General features: G+C 31.3%; 1 protein-coding gene across 1 annotated transcript; it reads left to right on the top strand.

Moving 5' to 3' along the window:
* Window positions 1-9266: 9266 nt before the first annotated feature.
* On the top strand, window positions 9267-13723 carry LOC120088054 (protein ALTERED PHOSPHATE STARVATION RESPONSE 1-like). The gene is made up of 4 exons (XM_039045084.1): window positions 9267-11082; window positions 11193-11359; window positions 11722-11945; window positions 12309-13723. The coding sequence occupies exons 1-4, from the start codon at window positions 9834-9836 to the stop codon at window positions 13012-13014; spliced, it is 2346 nt and encodes a 781-aa protein (XP_038901012.1). The 5' UTR covers window positions 9267-9833; the 3' UTR covers window positions 13015-13723.
* Window positions 13724-18922: the final 5199 nt, after the last annotated feature.

Here is an 18922-nt window from a genome sequence, read left to right as displayed (position 1 = left end):
TTTTCTTCTTTCTTTGTGTTGTTGGGATGTGTGTGAGAGAGGGCTAGCATTAAATGATTTATTGGTACAATTTTAGCAATAATGTGGTTCAAAATGGCTCTTGAAAACATTTTTTTTCTCTTTGTGACGTTAGATTGGGTTTGAATTTTCTTCATTTAAATTTAAATGACAATTTTATAGATTTCTATTAGTTTTTAAATAATTGGTATTAATATTTCTGTATCAATTAAAATGACAAATTTAGATATAAATGTTTTGAATAGACTTTCACAATTTCGTCTTTCATTTTTTAAATAATAGACAGTGATTTTTTAAACTAATATATCATGTAGAAAAAATTTAAAATTCAAAATAAAAAAATTTAAAATTAAAATTATATGATAATTAAGGAAAAGGACCTAACAATATATAACAAAGACTAAAAAGTGATTTTATAAAATTTTAATTAACGTCATATAAATTATTATTGTACGTAGACTTCATATTATATTTATATATATAATTGTGAAAATTGCGTGCATCACATATGTTTTAAAATATTGAAATTTAAAGTCAACATAATCAGCCTCCACTTTATAGAATATATAATATTCAACTTAAATCATTGCATGAAAATACATGGCATTTTAAAATGTTGTCTTAAAATGCACAAAATATCCTTCACTTACCAAACTTGTTATTTTTTCTTCAAATTAAAAATGGGAGAGAGAGAGCCACAAAAAATATTAATGATAAATTTTAGTTAACAACTATTAGGCTAATATCTTTTTTAAAGAAACTATTAAGGCTAACTTACACATTTACCTAATTAAACAAAGAGCTTAATTAATTATAGTCTAACATAGAATTGGACCTCTAATTTGCTATCGAAAATATATATTTTTTAATTTTTAATTTGTTGAACGGTTTAAATCGACATTATAATAGATAATTACATAGACTACTAAATATAATAGACCAACATTTTAAAATTATCAACGATATTTAAAATGGAACATAGAGTAAAAACACAATTAAAAATTTTATTGAAACCTTCTAAAAGTTTCTCTTTTTTTTTTTGTTAAAATATTTTTTAAAGTTCAAAATACTTCATATATTCATACTACATGAGTTTATAATATATTTTTTTTTGTGAGTGCACATGAATTTATAATTTAATCAAATATAAATTAGGTATTAAAATAAAAATTATATCAAGTATGGAGATAGAACTATATTTGTTGTTTGGTTGGAGAGAAAGCTACATGAAAAGTTTAACCATTTTACCCTAAAGTTTTCCTAGTTTCTCAATAAAGTGGCCAAGTTGAAATATCAAATTAAGTACAATATTGCAAGAAAATGATGACCCCTAGGCTCAAATTTGTACCAACACTTTTAATCTAAAAAGAACTAATTAATCTAGAGAGGAAGAGGAAATAACTTATTGGATAGGAAGATCTTAGGGTTTAAGAAATTTTCCAAGTGGGTTTTTGCTTTAGGGAAAAAAATATTTAAAGCAAAAGAAAAATACCAAAAAGAAAAAGAAAATGTTTTCTACTTTCTTTAGTTGATAAACCACCATATGTGAAGTCTTGACAATTAATGAAAGAGTTGAGTTGACGACAGTTATATGAATACAATCAAATCTTTAGAGTAGAAATACAATGATCAGTTGTGACCAATTAGATAAATAAATCTTTCATATAAGTATAACATTGTTATATACAATGAAAACGATAATATTATTTATTTATGTAAATTCTTAAAGGGAAAAATAAAACTACACATAATTTAGTAATTTGACACCTTTTCCAGAGTTTTCTTGAGCTAGAAAAAATTTTCCCCCAATTTTTATTTTATTATTTGTGAATGATTAATTAGTCACGAGACTTTGATAAACATTTTAAGATTAATAAGTGATAATTCGATGGATTAAATTCAATTAATTTAAACTATAAATAAAAGTTTAATTTTGATTATTCTCCTATTTTATAATAAAAATTTTGAACTTCTTAATCGTATTTTTTTTAATAAATAAATAGTCAACATAAACCTAGCTCAATTTAATTAAAATCACCTGAGATCTTTACATTAAAAGTACTATATATATATATATATATATAGTTTGGATGGAGAAGCATGGAAGGGTGGCGTCAATTGTTTTGGGTTGGAGGAATTTCAATTTCCATCGCACGTGGGCATAGAATTTAATTTGTCCAACAAAAATCAATGTCTTCCTAATGAAGGATTGTAATTCTTTTCTCACACCATGGCTCGACAATTCTTTTATATTTTAATTTTCCTTTTTCTTTTTCCTACTTTAAAAAAAAAAAAAAATTAAGTCTAAAAGAATTGAAAATACTAGATTCATTGTCTGTATTTGTCTTTTTTTATTATTTTCCACGTGGCATAGCTTCCGAGTATCTTCCTAGAATCATCTCTTAAGATGATAAGATTTTTTTTTTGACCTGTTCAAAGATGACAAGGAATTAGTCTTTGGACACTTAATATATTAAACTTTTAAGTTAATTATTTTATTTTTTATTTTGGTTTTAAAAAAACAAATTTGTTTTATTTCTATTTTTTTACTTCTTTAAATATAATGGTTTAATTTTTAGTACAATTCTAAAAACAAAAACAAATTATTAAAAGCTACTTTTTTTTTTAGTTTAAAAAATTTGACTTGATTTTTAAATTTTCGAAACATGGATAGAAAGTAAATAAATGAGCAAAAATTCCAAGGAGGAAGTAGGGTCTACTTTAGGCTTAACTTTCAAAAATAAAAAATAAAAAACCAAATGATTACAAAGTGAGACTTTAATATTTTTGTATTTATTTATAATCTTTAAAATTTTAAATTTGGATTTATCAAGTTTTTGAACTTTTAATTTGATTTAAATTTTTAAAAAACTTGATTTATTGTATATGGATTTAAATTTTATGTCCAATAAAATCTTAACTTTTAATTTTGTGTATAGTAGATACATGAATTTAAAAAAAAAAATCAAAAAAAAAAATTAAATTTATAGTTTTAAAATTTTAAATATCAAATAAATACATAACTCAACTTTAGAAACTAAGCATATAATTTAATCATTTCTAATTAATATATGAAAAAATAAATCTTCCAAATATTTTTCTAAATTCAAACAATAGTTCATTCGATTTATTTGTTGTGGTGGTGATTTAATCTTGGAATGGAAGGGAAAAAAAGATAGATTGAAAAAAAAAATGTCAATATACGTGGGAATAATTTTACTGGCATAAAACATTTATTTTTAACCAAAGAGTCAGAAGTTCAAATTTTTAATTTAGTGTATTGTTGAACTAAACACGTGATATTACTAATTATACAATTGGATTTTTAAGAATTTAATCATAAAAAATAAAGAAAAAGAAAAGATAATTTAGAAAAATATATGTTGAGTATATGGAGATAAGTTTGTTACTCTGAGATAATTTTAATTAACTATAGATGTTTCCAATTAAATCAAAATTTGTCTACTAGAACAGCATAAAATATCTTAAGAAGTTGGGATTAATTATGCTAATTATATATTAATAACATTTATGAATTGAATTGCATATAGAAATATTATATTGTGTAATGAGATAAAACTTTATTTTTATAGTTGGACATCTACCAAACATACCAAAATGGGGAAAAGAATTTTCTATAAAAATTGGTAGGAAAAAATTGGTGGCACCTACAATATGCCAGTTTGGTGTGGAGTTTTCCATTTTTGAAAAAAGATATATTTTTATAGTAAAAGCTAATTGAATTAAATTCAATATTGCACCATAATGGGAAAAAAAAAATTGTATAACAAGCTTTTTCTAAATTATAGTTTGGGTTTTGGATGGGAGGACAAAATATAATGATATACTAAAAAAATATGTAGTTGAAATGAAGTTGAATTTCAAGATATATAAACGTTGATGGTTTTATATGGAAATTTTAATTAATTTGAACCTAATGACACAAATGTCATGTACTTTTAAAAGTTTAATTTTATCATTAAATTATAAACTTATTTTTAAGTATATATATATATCCTTTTTATTAAAATAACTATGAAAAACTGACCACGTGACAGTGGCTTCAACAGTAGCACGTGTTATAGGATAGAAAACTTCAATTATTTACCTAAATTTTAGAACACGTTTTGGTTAAACATTTATCATTTCAAAAGTTTTATTTTAATCACTGACCATCAAAGTCAAACCCAATATATCTTAACTAGCATAGAACTGGGATTTCGAAAATTGTTTTAACAGTCTTATATCTATTTTTGCCCTCTAAATTACTAGACCATTTAAAATGGGATAGAAACTCTTTCATTCTTTATCATTTGCTACAGAAGTATCACTTTATTTATTAATCTTAATTTTAATAGAGACACTGATAAAATTGTATGAGTTTTAACTTTTAAAAAATCGGTGAAGTGAAACTTTTAGAACAATAAATTCATAATAAAATCCAACATATAAAATTGAAACCTTTCATCTATTTTAGATGTACCACTATTTTACATTATTACATCATTTTTTTCATTTTTTTTAACAACAAAATCAAATGATTATTTAGAAAGAATTTTAAAGGTGTTTTATGGAACATTATTGAAACTTATCCAAAGTTCAAATTGTATTTTATATACTTTAACAAAAATTATTGGAGAAAGTTCGAATGTACCACAATTGTTTTGTTTGATCCAACCTTATTGGAGAAGATTCAAAATTAGAGAATTTATTGAAATTCGAAAAGAACAAGAAATTAAAATCAAACTTGCGGACTTTGTTGATTGCGAAATAATAATAATAATAATTAAAACTAAATTAAGCCATGAATTATTCTTGCATGTTGATGTGCAAATATGGAACATATTTTATCAATAAATTTATTATTTTAAAAAAAGACATTCGAAAAATAATAGTTTGAACATCAATGTGGTACTTAAGATAAACTAAAAATATAACAATCGTCTATGTATTTTATTTTTTCATAAGTCAAGAGGTTGAAGACGAAGAACAAATTGCTAGTTTATTCTATTTTTCTATGCAGTTTTTTTTAAAAAAATTGGGTTTATTATTATATACTTAGTCAATAATGAAAATTTACTAATATGTTATCTATTTAAGACAAATTACCTTCTAAAATCAGATTATTTTTTTAAAAAAAATCATAATAGTCTTTTAAAATAATAATAAAAAATAAGGTTAAATTTCAATTTTAATCAAGGAGAGTTTGGAAATTTTAAATTTATGGATTTACTAAACAATAAATTGAAAGTTTAGAGTCTTACTATAAAAATAAGTTTTATATGTAACATAACAATTGATTTTTAAAAATTTAAAATATTGCAATGGCTTATTAGACATAAAGTTTAATGTTTATGATATTGTTAAACATTTTTAAGTTGATATATCTTTTTAGACATATAACTGAAAACTTACAAAATTCATTATATATTTTTGAGGCAGATGTCAATTTATATATCTGAACTTTGAATGTGGTATTAATTTAAACTCTGAATTTTGGGATTGTATTAATTTAAATCTTGAACTTTGGGGCTTCTGTCAATTTAAATTTCAAACTAGTAACAGTATCAATTTAAACCATGAATTTTCGATAACATTTTATTGTGTCAGGAGCTCATAGAGAGCCATAAGGAGGGCAGAGCGAAGTCGCGTTGTGTGTTAAAGGTAGACCTTCAGAAGGCTTACGCCCCCTTCAATTTGTTAGTTGGGTGAGAGCTTGTGTTACTTCGCCTAAGTTCTCTGTGATGATTAATGGTTCCGTTGAAGGGTTTTTTCCTGATAGGAAGGAGTTAAGGCAGAGGGATCCGTTGTCTCTCTCTCTCTCTCTCTCTCTTTTTTTTTTATTTTTTTTTTTATTTTTTATGATGGTGATGGAGGCCTTGTCTAGGTTGTTGAATAAACCTCTTGTGTGGTTTAGGTTCCCTGATCAATATGAGCGCTTGGGCCTAACTCATTTGGTTTTTGCAAACGATTTGATAATTTTTCTGTACAACTGAGAGAGATTCTTTGGAGTTTGTGAGAATTGATAGACTTTGCAGAGTTGTCTGGGTTAGTTACAAATGTTGGGAAGAGTTTCATGTTTGTTGCAGGTGTAGAGTCTGGGGAGGCGGAGGAACTAGTTACGTATATGGGTGTCTCTCTTGGTTCGTTACCTATTAGGTATCTGGGTTTACCTTTATTGGCGGGTCGGCTGAGAGCTGTGGATTGTGCGCCTTTGATATAGAGGATTACAACTCGTATTAGAAGCTGGGTAGCAAGGCCCCTCTCCTTTGCTGGGAGATTGCAGCTTGTTAGGTCTGTTTTACAGTCCTTTCAGGTTTTTTGGTATAGCATATTTGTGTTGCCTGCGTGTGTAACTCATGAGGTTGATCGTCTGTTACGTAGTTATTTGTGGAAGGGTAGTGTGGTGAGTCGGGGTGATGCACGGGTGGCGTGTGCTTGCCGTTGGGATATGGTGGGTTGGGTGTGAAGCATGTGGCCTCTTGGAATCAGACTGCTATTATGAAGCTACGCTGGCTTCTCTTAATTAAATCGGGGTCACTTTGGGTGGTGTGGGTGGAGGCGTATGTTTTGCGTGGGCGGTCGTTGTGGGTTGTTAGGAGTGAGGTTGAGAGATCTTGGTGCTTGAGGGCTATCTTGCGAAGTAGAGCTAGATTCAAGCAATTGGTTCATTTGATGATTGGCGATTGACGGTCTTATTTTGTTTGGTGGGATCCTTAGCTGCCGGGGGGTGCGATTTTGGATTCATAGGGGTCTATGGTAGTTCATGATGCAAGGAGTAGTTTGAAAGCACAGTTGTCGGAGTTCTTGGATGGTGAAGGAGGTTGAAGGTGGCCTACAGTGTCTTAAGAGCTGCTTGAGATCTAGGGTTTTATCCAGGTAGAGGATTATTAGGTTTGGGTGCCGGATCTTAGTGGTCGATTTTCTATCATTAGTGCTTAGGAGAGTATACGTCCTCGTCGTCCTAAGGTGTCTTAGGCTGGTATTTTGTCGACCGAGGTTGGTGTCTGCTCTGGTTCACCTTATGGTCTTTACGGTTCGTACTTGTGCTACTTCCTGGCGGGTTGACCTTCTTGGTCTTATCTAATATGTATACGGATGTTTTTTTTTCCTTTTGAACTTCATGTTGTTCTCTGTTTTGCTATAGCCCCTAGTTTGTGGGGTTTTGGGTTCATTTCTCTGCCTTTCCTCCTAGTGGTTTGCGAATTTGCGTCTATGTGTTGATTTTGTTCTGGTTTTATCCTGTTGGCTTTGTTTTGGTTTTGATGCCCCGTCTTTGTTTGTGCTTTGTTGCTTTGATACCTTGATCTTGGGTTGTGGGATCCTCCTTGTTGTTGTATAATAATATCACCTATTCTAAAATAAATTAATTTGAAAAATATCATTTAAAATATTTAATTTTTTGAATTAAATTTATAAATTATTATAAGTTTTTGGTCCAGAACCTTTATTAGGACTAGTTTATTACCACGTGTCATGCACGTTAATTTTTTAATCATAATTATTAATGGTTTAATTATTTATCAACCATTAATTAGTCCAACCATATATATATATATATATCTTTGAAATAGCTACATATATTTTTAATTGTCTTTTGAAATAGCCAAATAGAAGTAGAATTTTATATTCGAATTAAATGTTAAAGAAATCAAACGTAACTATTTATAATTTATTAAAAATCTAAAAGGCAAAATTGTCTAAAAATGTTTTCAAACATTAATATAGTATAGATTATAGAGAAATGTAGAGTGCACTGCGAGACTTGATCAATATCAAAACTTTGTTATTTCAATCTTGAAGTTGTAAGTTGGAGAAACAATATATATATACTTAAATGAAATAGAACTAATTTGCCACAAAACGAATAACATTGTCGTTTTTTACTTTATAAATGACAATAAATAAAAATGTAGCAATAGATTTATTTATTAAGAACATAATATAACTTTTTTTTTAATAGGTAATATTATTATACAACAATGAGAGGGAACCCACAGCCCGGGAACAAGACACCAAAGCAAAAGGAACACCTACAAAGATGCACAGTGACGAACAAACATAACTAACAAAAAGACAATACGAAAATAATAAAACATTCAGAAAAACAAAAAATACCCATAATCCGAAAACATAAAAAAAAACATAATATAACTTGGAAAAAAAATTTGGAAGATCTTTACTATGCACCTCTCAAAAAAGAACTTAAATGTTGAATATTGTTCGTCACATTTAAAGGTGGTTAATTAAGAATTTCAAAAGGCTCTTAAGCTGGAAAATTATAGAACATTTAAAGTCATTAATTAAGAATTAATTATTAATTAAGAATTTCAAAAGGCTGATTTATTGGCTTTTTAAAAACGGAAATTGATTACTACTAATTACTAAGAATTTTTAAAGACTCTCAAGTGGAGGATTTTATCTAAAAAGAATAATTGTCTATTGGTTTTATAAAGAAGATAACGATTGGATTTTCAGTATATGAATTAATTATTAATACCTAATAATTAAAATGGGTAAAAGTATAATTATCAAATATTTTCGTAGATTATATTTGAAATTAGTCAATGCATAAATTTTTATACGTGTATGTCCAAAGATCAATTTAACAAAATTGACGATTATGATTTGAATGGTTGATAAAATTACAAGCTGAACACGATATTTATCCAAATAAAAGCATAATGGATGATTTAAATTGATACACTTATTAGTTTAGGTTCAAATTGATATAACCCAAAAATTTAGGAATATAAATTAATATTTGCCCTATTTTTTTATGCATACAAGTCTTTTATACATACTTAAAATGGATTAAAGAAAAGAAAAGAAAAGAAAAAAAAAAGATATACTTTTTTTAATTTAAAGCATACAAACAACGTTTAAAATGTCGATATTGATAAAAAATTTGAAATATCAATTTTATAAAAATGTTAGTGAAAATATTGATAGAATGTCGATGTCGATGAATATATTTTTTTTAAAAGAATTAAAAACACTAAAAGCTAGTTAAATATTTATTTATATATATTATATTCATATGCTTACGGTTTTTTTTTTAATAATAGAAATATGAAACCATGAAAATGTAAACACATTGACATGTCATTACAAATTTAATACGTACAAGTGAAAATATGTATTAACTAAAAATTAGAAACTCCCTTTAAAAAAGAAACTCCCTTGACAATGAAACGCCACTACGTGGGGAAATGAAGAAGAAAAGCCCCATAGAAGGGGAAATTACGAAATTGACATCGAGGTTTTTTTTAATTAATTAATTATTTCGTATAACGACCAATACGAGAAGAAAAAGTTTCTGTTTTGCAGGGTTGCAGCAGCAGAGAACGAAGTAGTGGCGGCTGAGTGGTCAACTTCCGGTCAAACTAAATCCCCCAATTCCAAATTCCAAATTCCAGATTCCAATTCCAATTCCAATTCCCAAATTTCAAGATTTTCAGTCCAAATCCAACATCTCCTCATCTTCACAAACAAATACATAACTCTGTTCTTAATCGAAATCCCTCTGTTTAATCGAAACTAAACTCCATAACCAAATCCACCATTCTCGTACTCATCTCAATCCAATCCCCTTTGTCGCCTTTCATCCTTATCAAAGCTCAATTTCCTCTTCCAGATAAGAATAACCCCCCACGTACGGCCACTCTACATTCCCTCTTCTTCTTCTTCTTCCTCTTTCTTTTCCAGATCTCTCAACATGTTTCTTCGCTAATAGAAACACGAAAAACACCAGTTGGGGTTGTGGGATTTTCTGTCTTTCTTTGATTCTTCGCTGTTTACAGAGATTTTTTTTCATGGGTTGTGCCACTTCTAAGCTCGACGATCTTCCTGCGGTTTCGCTCTGTCGTGAGCGTTGCGCTTTTCTTAACGAAGCCATTCAGTTTCGGCAAGCGTTCGCTCAGGCTCACACCACTTATATTCTCTCTCTTCAAGGGGTTGGCAAATCTTTGCACAATTTTATTGAACCGGGTTATGATTATTCCGACCCCTCTTCTTCGTCTAAGCTCAAGCTTCCTCCTCAGAGAAAGGGCGATCCTGATCTTGAACCTTCTAATTCTCCTCTTCATCGTTTATCTCACTCCAATTCCGGTTCCCATCTTCAATTACACTCCGATTCCGACGACGATTCCAGTTCCTTTCACCATTCCGACCACTCTTCGTCTTTGCACCAAACCCACGACGATTTTTTTGACTACCCAGATGGGAATCGCGGTGGTGGATATGTGCAGATCAATTATATGAAGAACAAAGCGATGCCGTCGGTGGTGCATCAGCAGGTGCCAGTTAGTTCAGAGAGGGTTTATCATATGGGTGAATCTTCTTCTTCCTCTGCTAATTATCTTCATCCTTATTCGAATAATGGGTATCCAAATTATGGCGGTGGTTATGGCGGTGTTTATGGCGGTGGTTATGGCGGTGTGTATTATGGTTCTTCGCCGCCTCCCGCTTATGGGGGTATGTCGAATATGCTACCTCCGGCTTCTTCCTCAAAGCCGCCACCGCCGCCTCCCTCTCCGCCGAGAGTCTCTACCTGGGATTTATTTAACTTCTTTGAGACTCCGGCGATGACGAACTACTATGGCGGCTACACGCCGGGCAGGGATCCAAGGGAAGTGAGAGAGGAAGAGGGAATTCCCGAATTGGAAGATGTACGATATCACCAACCCGAGGTTGTGAAGAAGGTCTACGGTGAGCAGAAGTTCGCCGAGGACGGCGGCGAGAAGCACTCAAAGGCGATGGCGGACGACCAATTGAAGATAATGAACAAGAAGAACGTCGCCGAGGGCTTCGCGGTTGATGACGCTGTGCAATATGAGTTGGGAGTTGTTGATAAGAAGGTTGTGGAGAAGGATAAAAAACTAGAGGACCATGGAAAAGGAGCTCCTGCTATTGCTGCAACATTGAAAGGGGCAGGAGTTGGTTCAAGGGATATTTATGAGGTGGTTAGAGAAATTGAAGTTTTGTTCAAGAAAGCCTCAGAGTTTGGAGATGAAATTGCCAAAATGTTGGAGATGGGGCAGCTTCCTCATCAGCGTAAACATGGTAAGAGTTCAGAGGAATCCTTTGTTTTGAGTACTTTTTATTGAAAACAAGTTAATGTTTATTCATGGAGGTGTGTTTTCTAAGATGTTGATGGGTTTTATATGTATCAGCATTCTTGGCTCGACCTCCCGCTACACGGAGGAGGGCAAAGTCCTCTGCGAGAGCTGGCGTTGCTGAAGTTGTTTTTGTTGAGGATATGGGAATGAGATCTGGAAATCTTTCATCTACCTTGAAGAAGTTGTATATGTGGGAGAAGAAACTTTATAATGAAGTGAAGGTAATGTGTGTTTTTCTTCTTGGATTTAAGCTACTTTTACAGCTGAATTGTTTAGAAAGCTGAATCCTTATGCTCTTCCTAATGCTAGTTTATTCGAACTTTCTATATCTAACAATATGGTGTCATAGCTTTGTTTTTTGTCTAAACACAGAGGTGATTCTGTACTCAGAATGGTTTCCATTCAAACTTTCTGGCTGAGTCTTTTTATGGTTTAGAAATGTAAAGCATTTAAGTGTCGGTCATGACATTGATTGTATTGATTTTACACTGAAAATTTAGCAAGGTTAGGAGGCAGACATGTCTACATTCTTTTGTTCGCTTATCATCTTTACTGAAAAATGTATGTTTATACATTTCTCCAGGGAGAGGAAAAGATGCGAATGACCCATGACAAGAAGCGCCGCCAGCTAAAACGTTTGCACGAGAGGGGTGCTGAGGCCCAGAAAGTTGAGGCCACTCAGACGTCCATAAATACCTTGGCAACGAACTTAAAAATTGCAATTCAGGTTGTTGACAAGATTTCTGAGACAATAAACAAGATTAGGGATGAAGAGCTCTGGCCACAAGTGAATGAACTGATCCAGGGGTAATTGGGTTCTTCAATTCTTTGTTTGCTTTACTTCACACATTGATATTTGATGCCATTCAAAAGCATCATCAAATTTTCTTTTCTTGAATTTGATGGTTTCCATGTCTATCCATTGCGAATGCATCATGTAATGTGATATACATCGGTTTTTCCTGTCTTAGTACAATACCGCCAATACTGGATTGCTTTTTTATTTTTAATGTATATTCTTAAAGAATTTGTCGGTTCTTCAATACGTTTTTGGATGTTTCTGTAGTATATTATACGAGAATGTTATTATGTTTCTCTGATCTTGCCTATTTCATTTGCTCAAACATTGTTTCCTCGGCGTTAAAACGGTGGAATGCATCTTGATTGTAGGTTAACTAGGATGTGGAAAGGTATGCTGGAATGCCATCATGCTCAGTTTCAAGCGATTAAAGAATCGCGTGGTTTAGGCCATATTAGATCTGGTGGAAAGCCTAGTGATGTCGATCTTCGAGTGACACTACAACTTGATCACGAGCTCATTAGCTGGACAACTAGTTTCTCGAGTTGGATAAGTGCCCAGAAAAATTTTGTGAGATCCTTGAATAATTGGCTTCTGAAATGTCTCCTGTATGAGCCTGAAGAATCAGCAGATGGAATCGTTCCTTTCTCACCCAGCAGAATTGGTGCACCACCCATTTTTGTAATCTGCAATCAATGGTCACAAGGTCTGGACAGATTCTCTGAGAAGAAGGTAATTGATTCTATGCATGTTTTTGCTAAGAGCGTGCTTCAAATATGGGAGCATGATAAGCAAGAAGTGCGTCAAACAATGATAACGAACAAGGATCTCGAAAGGAAAGTGAAAAAAATCGACAGAGATGACCAAAAGTTGCAAAAAAAGATTCAGGCATTAGACAAGAAACTGATTCTAGTAACTGAACATGTGCATGGAGCTGGCAGTAGCAATAGCCGCAGCCTGCAGGCAGATCTGCAATTCATTTTCGAGGCCCTCGAGAGCTTTGCATCAGACTCCATGAAAGCATACGAAGATCTTTTGCAACGAAGCGCCGAAGAAATTGCCAAGACAAGAGCATGAAGAAGATCACTTGTTTCTACTTGTGATTTGAATCACCATCAGACTGCCAAACTTGGCCATATTGCACTAGGGACTGAAGTAATGAACTTGGTCGTGAACCATGCAGTCGCTAGACATCATATTGAAATGGCAGTTACATTCTGCAGACAAACCCTCGAATCTCAGCAGAATGTGTCTGCTAGTGGCCGGTGAACTTGACGTGGTTCAGTTTCTCAGTACGAGGGTTAAGAAATGCATGGGTTATGAGTTGAGACAAGGCGACGAGGAAGTTTGTGCCATATTGAGTTCATGTCAGCTAAAATGAAGGATTCAAATGTATGGGTTATGAGTTGAGAAATGCATTGAGTTCATGTCAGCTAAAATGAAGGATTCAAGCAAAATACAAGGTGATTGGAGAGCTGGGATGGTATGATCATTACATGTAATTGGTATAGTTTTTTGGTTACTTGTCATTGTATATAAAGATATTTTTTTCTTTTTTGTAAAGAAAGTAGATGAAAATGAGAAGAGTTTTGATTCTGATTGGAAGAGGAGGAGAAGAAAATGATGCAGCACAACTAAAAAGGACAGACAGAAATGAATGTGAAAAGGAAAACTGTAATGACATTAAATTTGTCTGTCTTCTCAATTATTTGATGGTTCTATGTAGTTGTTGTGGATACAAACAATGGAATCATCTCTTAACTTCACCTTTTTTTTTCCCCTATAACCTCCATTCTTATTTTATAAATATGTCAATTTCTCTCTTTTCTTTGTTCATCCCTATGGTTTATTGATTTAATTACTTGCTACATGACAAAAGTACCATTAAATTGTCTTTTCTTTTAAACAAAGACTCCATAGTTTCAAAACTACACGAGGCGATTTTATGGGTATGAATTTTTAATTTCTTGGGATATAAATGTCTAGAATAATTAAAGTTTGTGTTTTTAAATGTGTCAAATAATTGATATATTTGAATTAGATGTTGGGGTTTGTTTTAACAATTTTTTACACAGAAATCAAAAAATAAATAATTACGTATAAAATACTAAGGATGTATTTAGAATATGTTTTCAAATGTTTAATTTAAGAAATAAGTCATTTTAAAAGAGAGTAGAGTGTTCGACAATCAATCAAAATTTTTTTTCAAGTGTATTTTAATCAGTTTTTTTATAAAATATGTTTTTAACAAAAATGATTTTTTGTAGAACATTTTTTTTCTCAATTCAATCTAAACAAGTCCTAACATAGTATTGATAATTGAGTTTTTGCCAAATTGTGCAAGGTTTGTAGTTTAAATTCCCTACTCCATTCATACTAAAAAAATGATTTTTTTTTTTCATATCTATAATATCACATTCTACTAGATAATTATTGATAGAGATACCAGTCAGTATACCAAAATTTTGTTTTCATCTAAGATTCCAATTCTTCCACAAAATGCATGACATGGCGGGAAAATGTGCATACTTACATTTTCAGACAAATCCGTTATACTAAGACCCACAAAAATACATATCGGTTCAAGGAAAGGATCCTTGAATGAGTCCTTTTAATTATTGCAAAATTTAGAAATTATTATTAATATATAAGCAGTGGCGGGTTCAAAAATTTTGTCAACGAGGGCTTTATATAATTTAGTAAAAATAAACGTAATAAGTGGGAGGTTGAACTTGGGTCTAGTATGACTAAAAGAAGAATTTACAACAAGACTAGCTAGTGGTTTTCATACTTTGCCATTTATATATATATTAATTAAAAGTTATAACAAACCTTTATAAAATTATCCATCCAAAAACATAAGCAAATAATGAAAATTGAAATAGTTATAAAATTAACTTAAAATAGTACTAAGTTAAAACAATTCGTACATATGTGATTTAAAAAAAAAATAAAACCAATACATAATAATATAAAAGTAAAATTAAAAAAAAAAACCCTCCAATTTGAAAACTTTAAAATTTATATACATACATACATATATACATACATACATATATATATATATAAAACTGAGATGCCTACGTAGATCCGCACATGTATATGAATGATAACATACCATACTATATAAATTGCAATATCTTTTATATTTGAAGTGAATTTGCTAATGGAGTTTGATGAAATTGAATGTTTAGAAAAAAAAATGATATATATTTATCAATATTAGGTTTAAAACGACTTTACATTTACCAATATTAGGTTTAAAACGCTTTTTTTAATTATTATTTTTGTATGAATATATTATATTATAAATATTATAATTTAGGTGTAATATACTACAGAAACAATTGTCAATCTCCTATCACCTCATGCGTCACTCTACATGTTATTCATGTGTCTCGTGCTTACAGATCATTATTGTCCATGTAATCCCACCCCCTACTTGCTAGTGGTATTTGAAAGAATGCACATTGATGAAAAATATTGGTGATAAGTTTTGGAGAAAAAATTCAAAGAGAAGAAAAAAAAAATCTTAATTTTCCTAATTTCTATATTTTCTACATTTATTTCAAAGCTGTTATTAATATTATTTTGTTAATTTCTTTTATTTTTTATTATATTACATTACAATTTTGGTTTTTTCGTGGTGCCTCATTTTGCTCCTCAAATTTACAAGATGACATCAATATGAGTTCTTGTCGTTTCCCCTGCTTAAGGTAGGTCCTAAAGATAGGTCATTTTGTCCTCTTTATTAAATTAGTAAATTAAATGTTATTTTGCATGTTTAGTATATATTAAACTTCTAGTATAAATACAATATTTTGTAATAGTGTTACCATGACAAATATTAGAAAACTAGAATTCACAGCCCTTGGCATCAATGGTAACAATTATTTGTCATGGATGTTTGATGTCGAAATACAACTAAATGGAAGCTAGATAACTTCATTGTTCCCAAAGACGTGATTGGAAGCTGGATAACTTCTTCGTTCCCTTTTGTATTTTAGAATTTTCTTTTGTATTATGTGCATTCTTGAATGTCTATCAAAGCCATGTTAGGCTAAATTTCTCATAGTTTTAGGTGTAGATGATTACTAAGGTTTAATTGTTGAACAATTTGTTTCTTGAATGTTAATTTGCATTTACGCTTTCTAGCATGACCATTCTTAATGGAATGTTTGATCAACATTTGAATGCTTTTATGATGGAACCTTTCTCGAAAGAGTAGGTTTTAGATTAGATCATGCATGCTAGGCTATCGTTTGAATACACAAGAGTAGTTAGATAAAGATAACTTGTATCTGTACAAGTTATTGTCTCTTAAAGTAGAATTAATTGATAAGAAAAGCATTGAAATGATATAAGAATAGAGCAAAATTTCTTTCCATGCATTTAATAAGTTTAAAAGAGAGCTTAAGTAAAATTTATCTTACTAATGCATTAATTGTGCAGGAATATAGATGAAAACAGAAGGAGAAGGAGTTATCCGGTGGACTTATCAGACAAAGACTCATTATATGGAATAATAATACAAAACAAGTCAAGCGGTGAGGCAACCTATGCGATAAACAAGAGAGCCAAACGCATATGAGGGGACTACCGACAACTACAACAACGAATGTATGTCTGCCAAAGTCTTGTATGACAGAAGTGGTCCCCGCATCTTGAATGTTGTTCTTTCCATGCTCCTATCCTAACAATTCCTCAGTACTCATGCATTTTTGAGCTCGTGTCATGAGCTCAACATAGGATGTCATTTCTCTTTTTCCTAACGATTTCAAGAATCTTCTATCTCTCACCCCATTGACTATTGCGATTAAAGCTCATTCATCTATATAACCTTCTACCTCTAATGCTTCACTATTGAAGCATGCTTTGACTTCTGCTTTATTGACAACAAATGGGTTGTTGGTTTTCTCTGATCTTGCTGATCAACCAAACATGTATGAATGATAAAATGAGAATAAATATGGTCTAAGTGCAAGCATACACTCTCGATGAAGTAATAAATCTTGAAGTATTCCAAGAGTCAAATCCCACGAGACTATTTATGCAATTCAATCTTTCTAAGAAAGAGTTTTCGATGCAAACAAAAGGGTAATTGATAAATAAGTGAGTTTGAAGTTTAATGATGATAAAATAAGTAAAGAATAACGTTAAACAAGGATATAGTTATGTTCCAACCTTTCAGGTTCTATGTTGTAAGTGATGTGACTGCATCATACCAAGAAAGTGAAATATGCATGAACAAAAAATTACTTCTACTCGGTCTGGTGTCCAGTTCCTTTGGGAGGTTCAAGCAGTTACTACCGAATATTCCCATGGGTATTTAAATCTTAGATTAATTCAAGCTTAGATTCTTTATTCTACGGTGTCCCTTATTCCTAAGGTGTCTGACCCTCTTATTCCTAGGTTCCTAGTCTCGTAATCCTTTGTGACGTTAGTTTATATCCTAACCTTCTCAGTATTAGGACTCCACTAGATTGCTAAATTAAGTGATCAACTTAACTTAACAATATTTACCCATAAACTAAACAAAGAAAATGCAAAAAGTCAAAGAGGTGTGAAACATAAGCATTGCTCAAGCCATAGAACCCTATGACACATAATTGCACCCCTTAAAGAATTTAGCTCATGATAAATGATAAAATACTGAACTTTATTAAAGCAAGAATCATAAAAAAATATGATGTTCTATGGGTAAAGAAAGAAAGAAGAGAATTACAAGAAAATACATTAAATAATACAATTCAAAGATTCGTTGGGACAATTCCTCAAATTCTTAGTCTTTCCTTAGGTTGATTCCTTTCACCACACGCTTCCATGGGATGAGACGACCTAAAGCCGCTACGCCTTAGAGGAACTTTCGCTCTCAAGGCTACTGACCTGAGAATTTGAGAAGAAGCGCAAGGGGAATGATGAAAATGACAAAAAATGAGAATAAATTGTGACAGATTTGTGGATGGAGAGTTGAATAATGAAATGGGAAACTTCCTGTCCTTTATATAAGCCAAAATTAGTTGAAGGATGGCCTAAAATCATGGCTGACCACTTTTCCATCATTTTAGGTGTGGAATAACAGATTTGACTAAGGAAATAGCAACCATAGTTGACTGGGCGTGATTCTTGAAAATTAGGGCTTTCTTATGCGGGTGCATCACTTTGCTGTGGGTATATCATTTTGCTACAGGTGCATTAGACAAAAATTTTCAATTCATCCAAATAGTATTGATGTTGGCATATCAGATTTGGTGTTGCAGTCGCATCAGATAGAAATCGACCAAAATCGTTAGAAATCTTTTTCTACTTTTTTTCCCCAGTTTTTCTTCTTCTTCAAAACCTAGCACATTTACATAACATTTCATGGAATAAATGTCTAAGTGTATAAGCTCTCCCCCCAAACTTAAGAGAGGCAATTTCCTCATAATGAGTATGAAAAATGGTACAAAAACAAGGTAGATACTTTGGCTAGACTACAAACCAAAAGGCTAGCCTTTCCTAGTATGCTGGATTGTGTGAACATGTGGAAGACTAGCCTAAGAAGGTTTTGCACATAAAAACAAATGATACTCTTAGTTTTGTACACTTTAGATAGAAAGGCATGTGAAACACACACAAAATGTGCGTTATTTGTCTTAGATTTAGAATGGTTTTTAATATGATTTTATAAGTTTTGATGTGTTTGCTAGTGATTTTTAGGTTTTATGTTACAGAATGGAAATGTACTCAAAATGAGTTAAAATGGATCAAATTATGCCCAAAGAAATCAAAACCGAGCAATGGATTAAAATAAAAGAAGAAAAGAAGGGGAAAAAAAAAATATAAAGATGTGAAAATTTTCCATCCGTCATCTTTTGTCTGTCATTAAAAGGACAACATGGCACATAGGGTTGCGACGCTGCCCATTTACGTTGAAAGATAGTAGCTACCTTAATTGGAGTGTTGTGAGGCTAGGCATAGCATTGCAACGCTACGATATTTGATA

This window comes from Benincasa hispida, chromosome 10 (assembly GCF_009727055.1).
Source record: "Benincasa hispida cultivar B227 chromosome 10, ASM972705v1, whole genome shotgun sequence".
NCBI classification, from domain to species: domain Eukaryota; kingdom Viridiplantae; phylum Streptophyta; class Magnoliopsida; order Cucurbitales; family Cucurbitaceae; genus Benincasa; species Benincasa hispida.
This window is presented reverse-complemented; position numbering and strand designations above follow the sequence as displayed.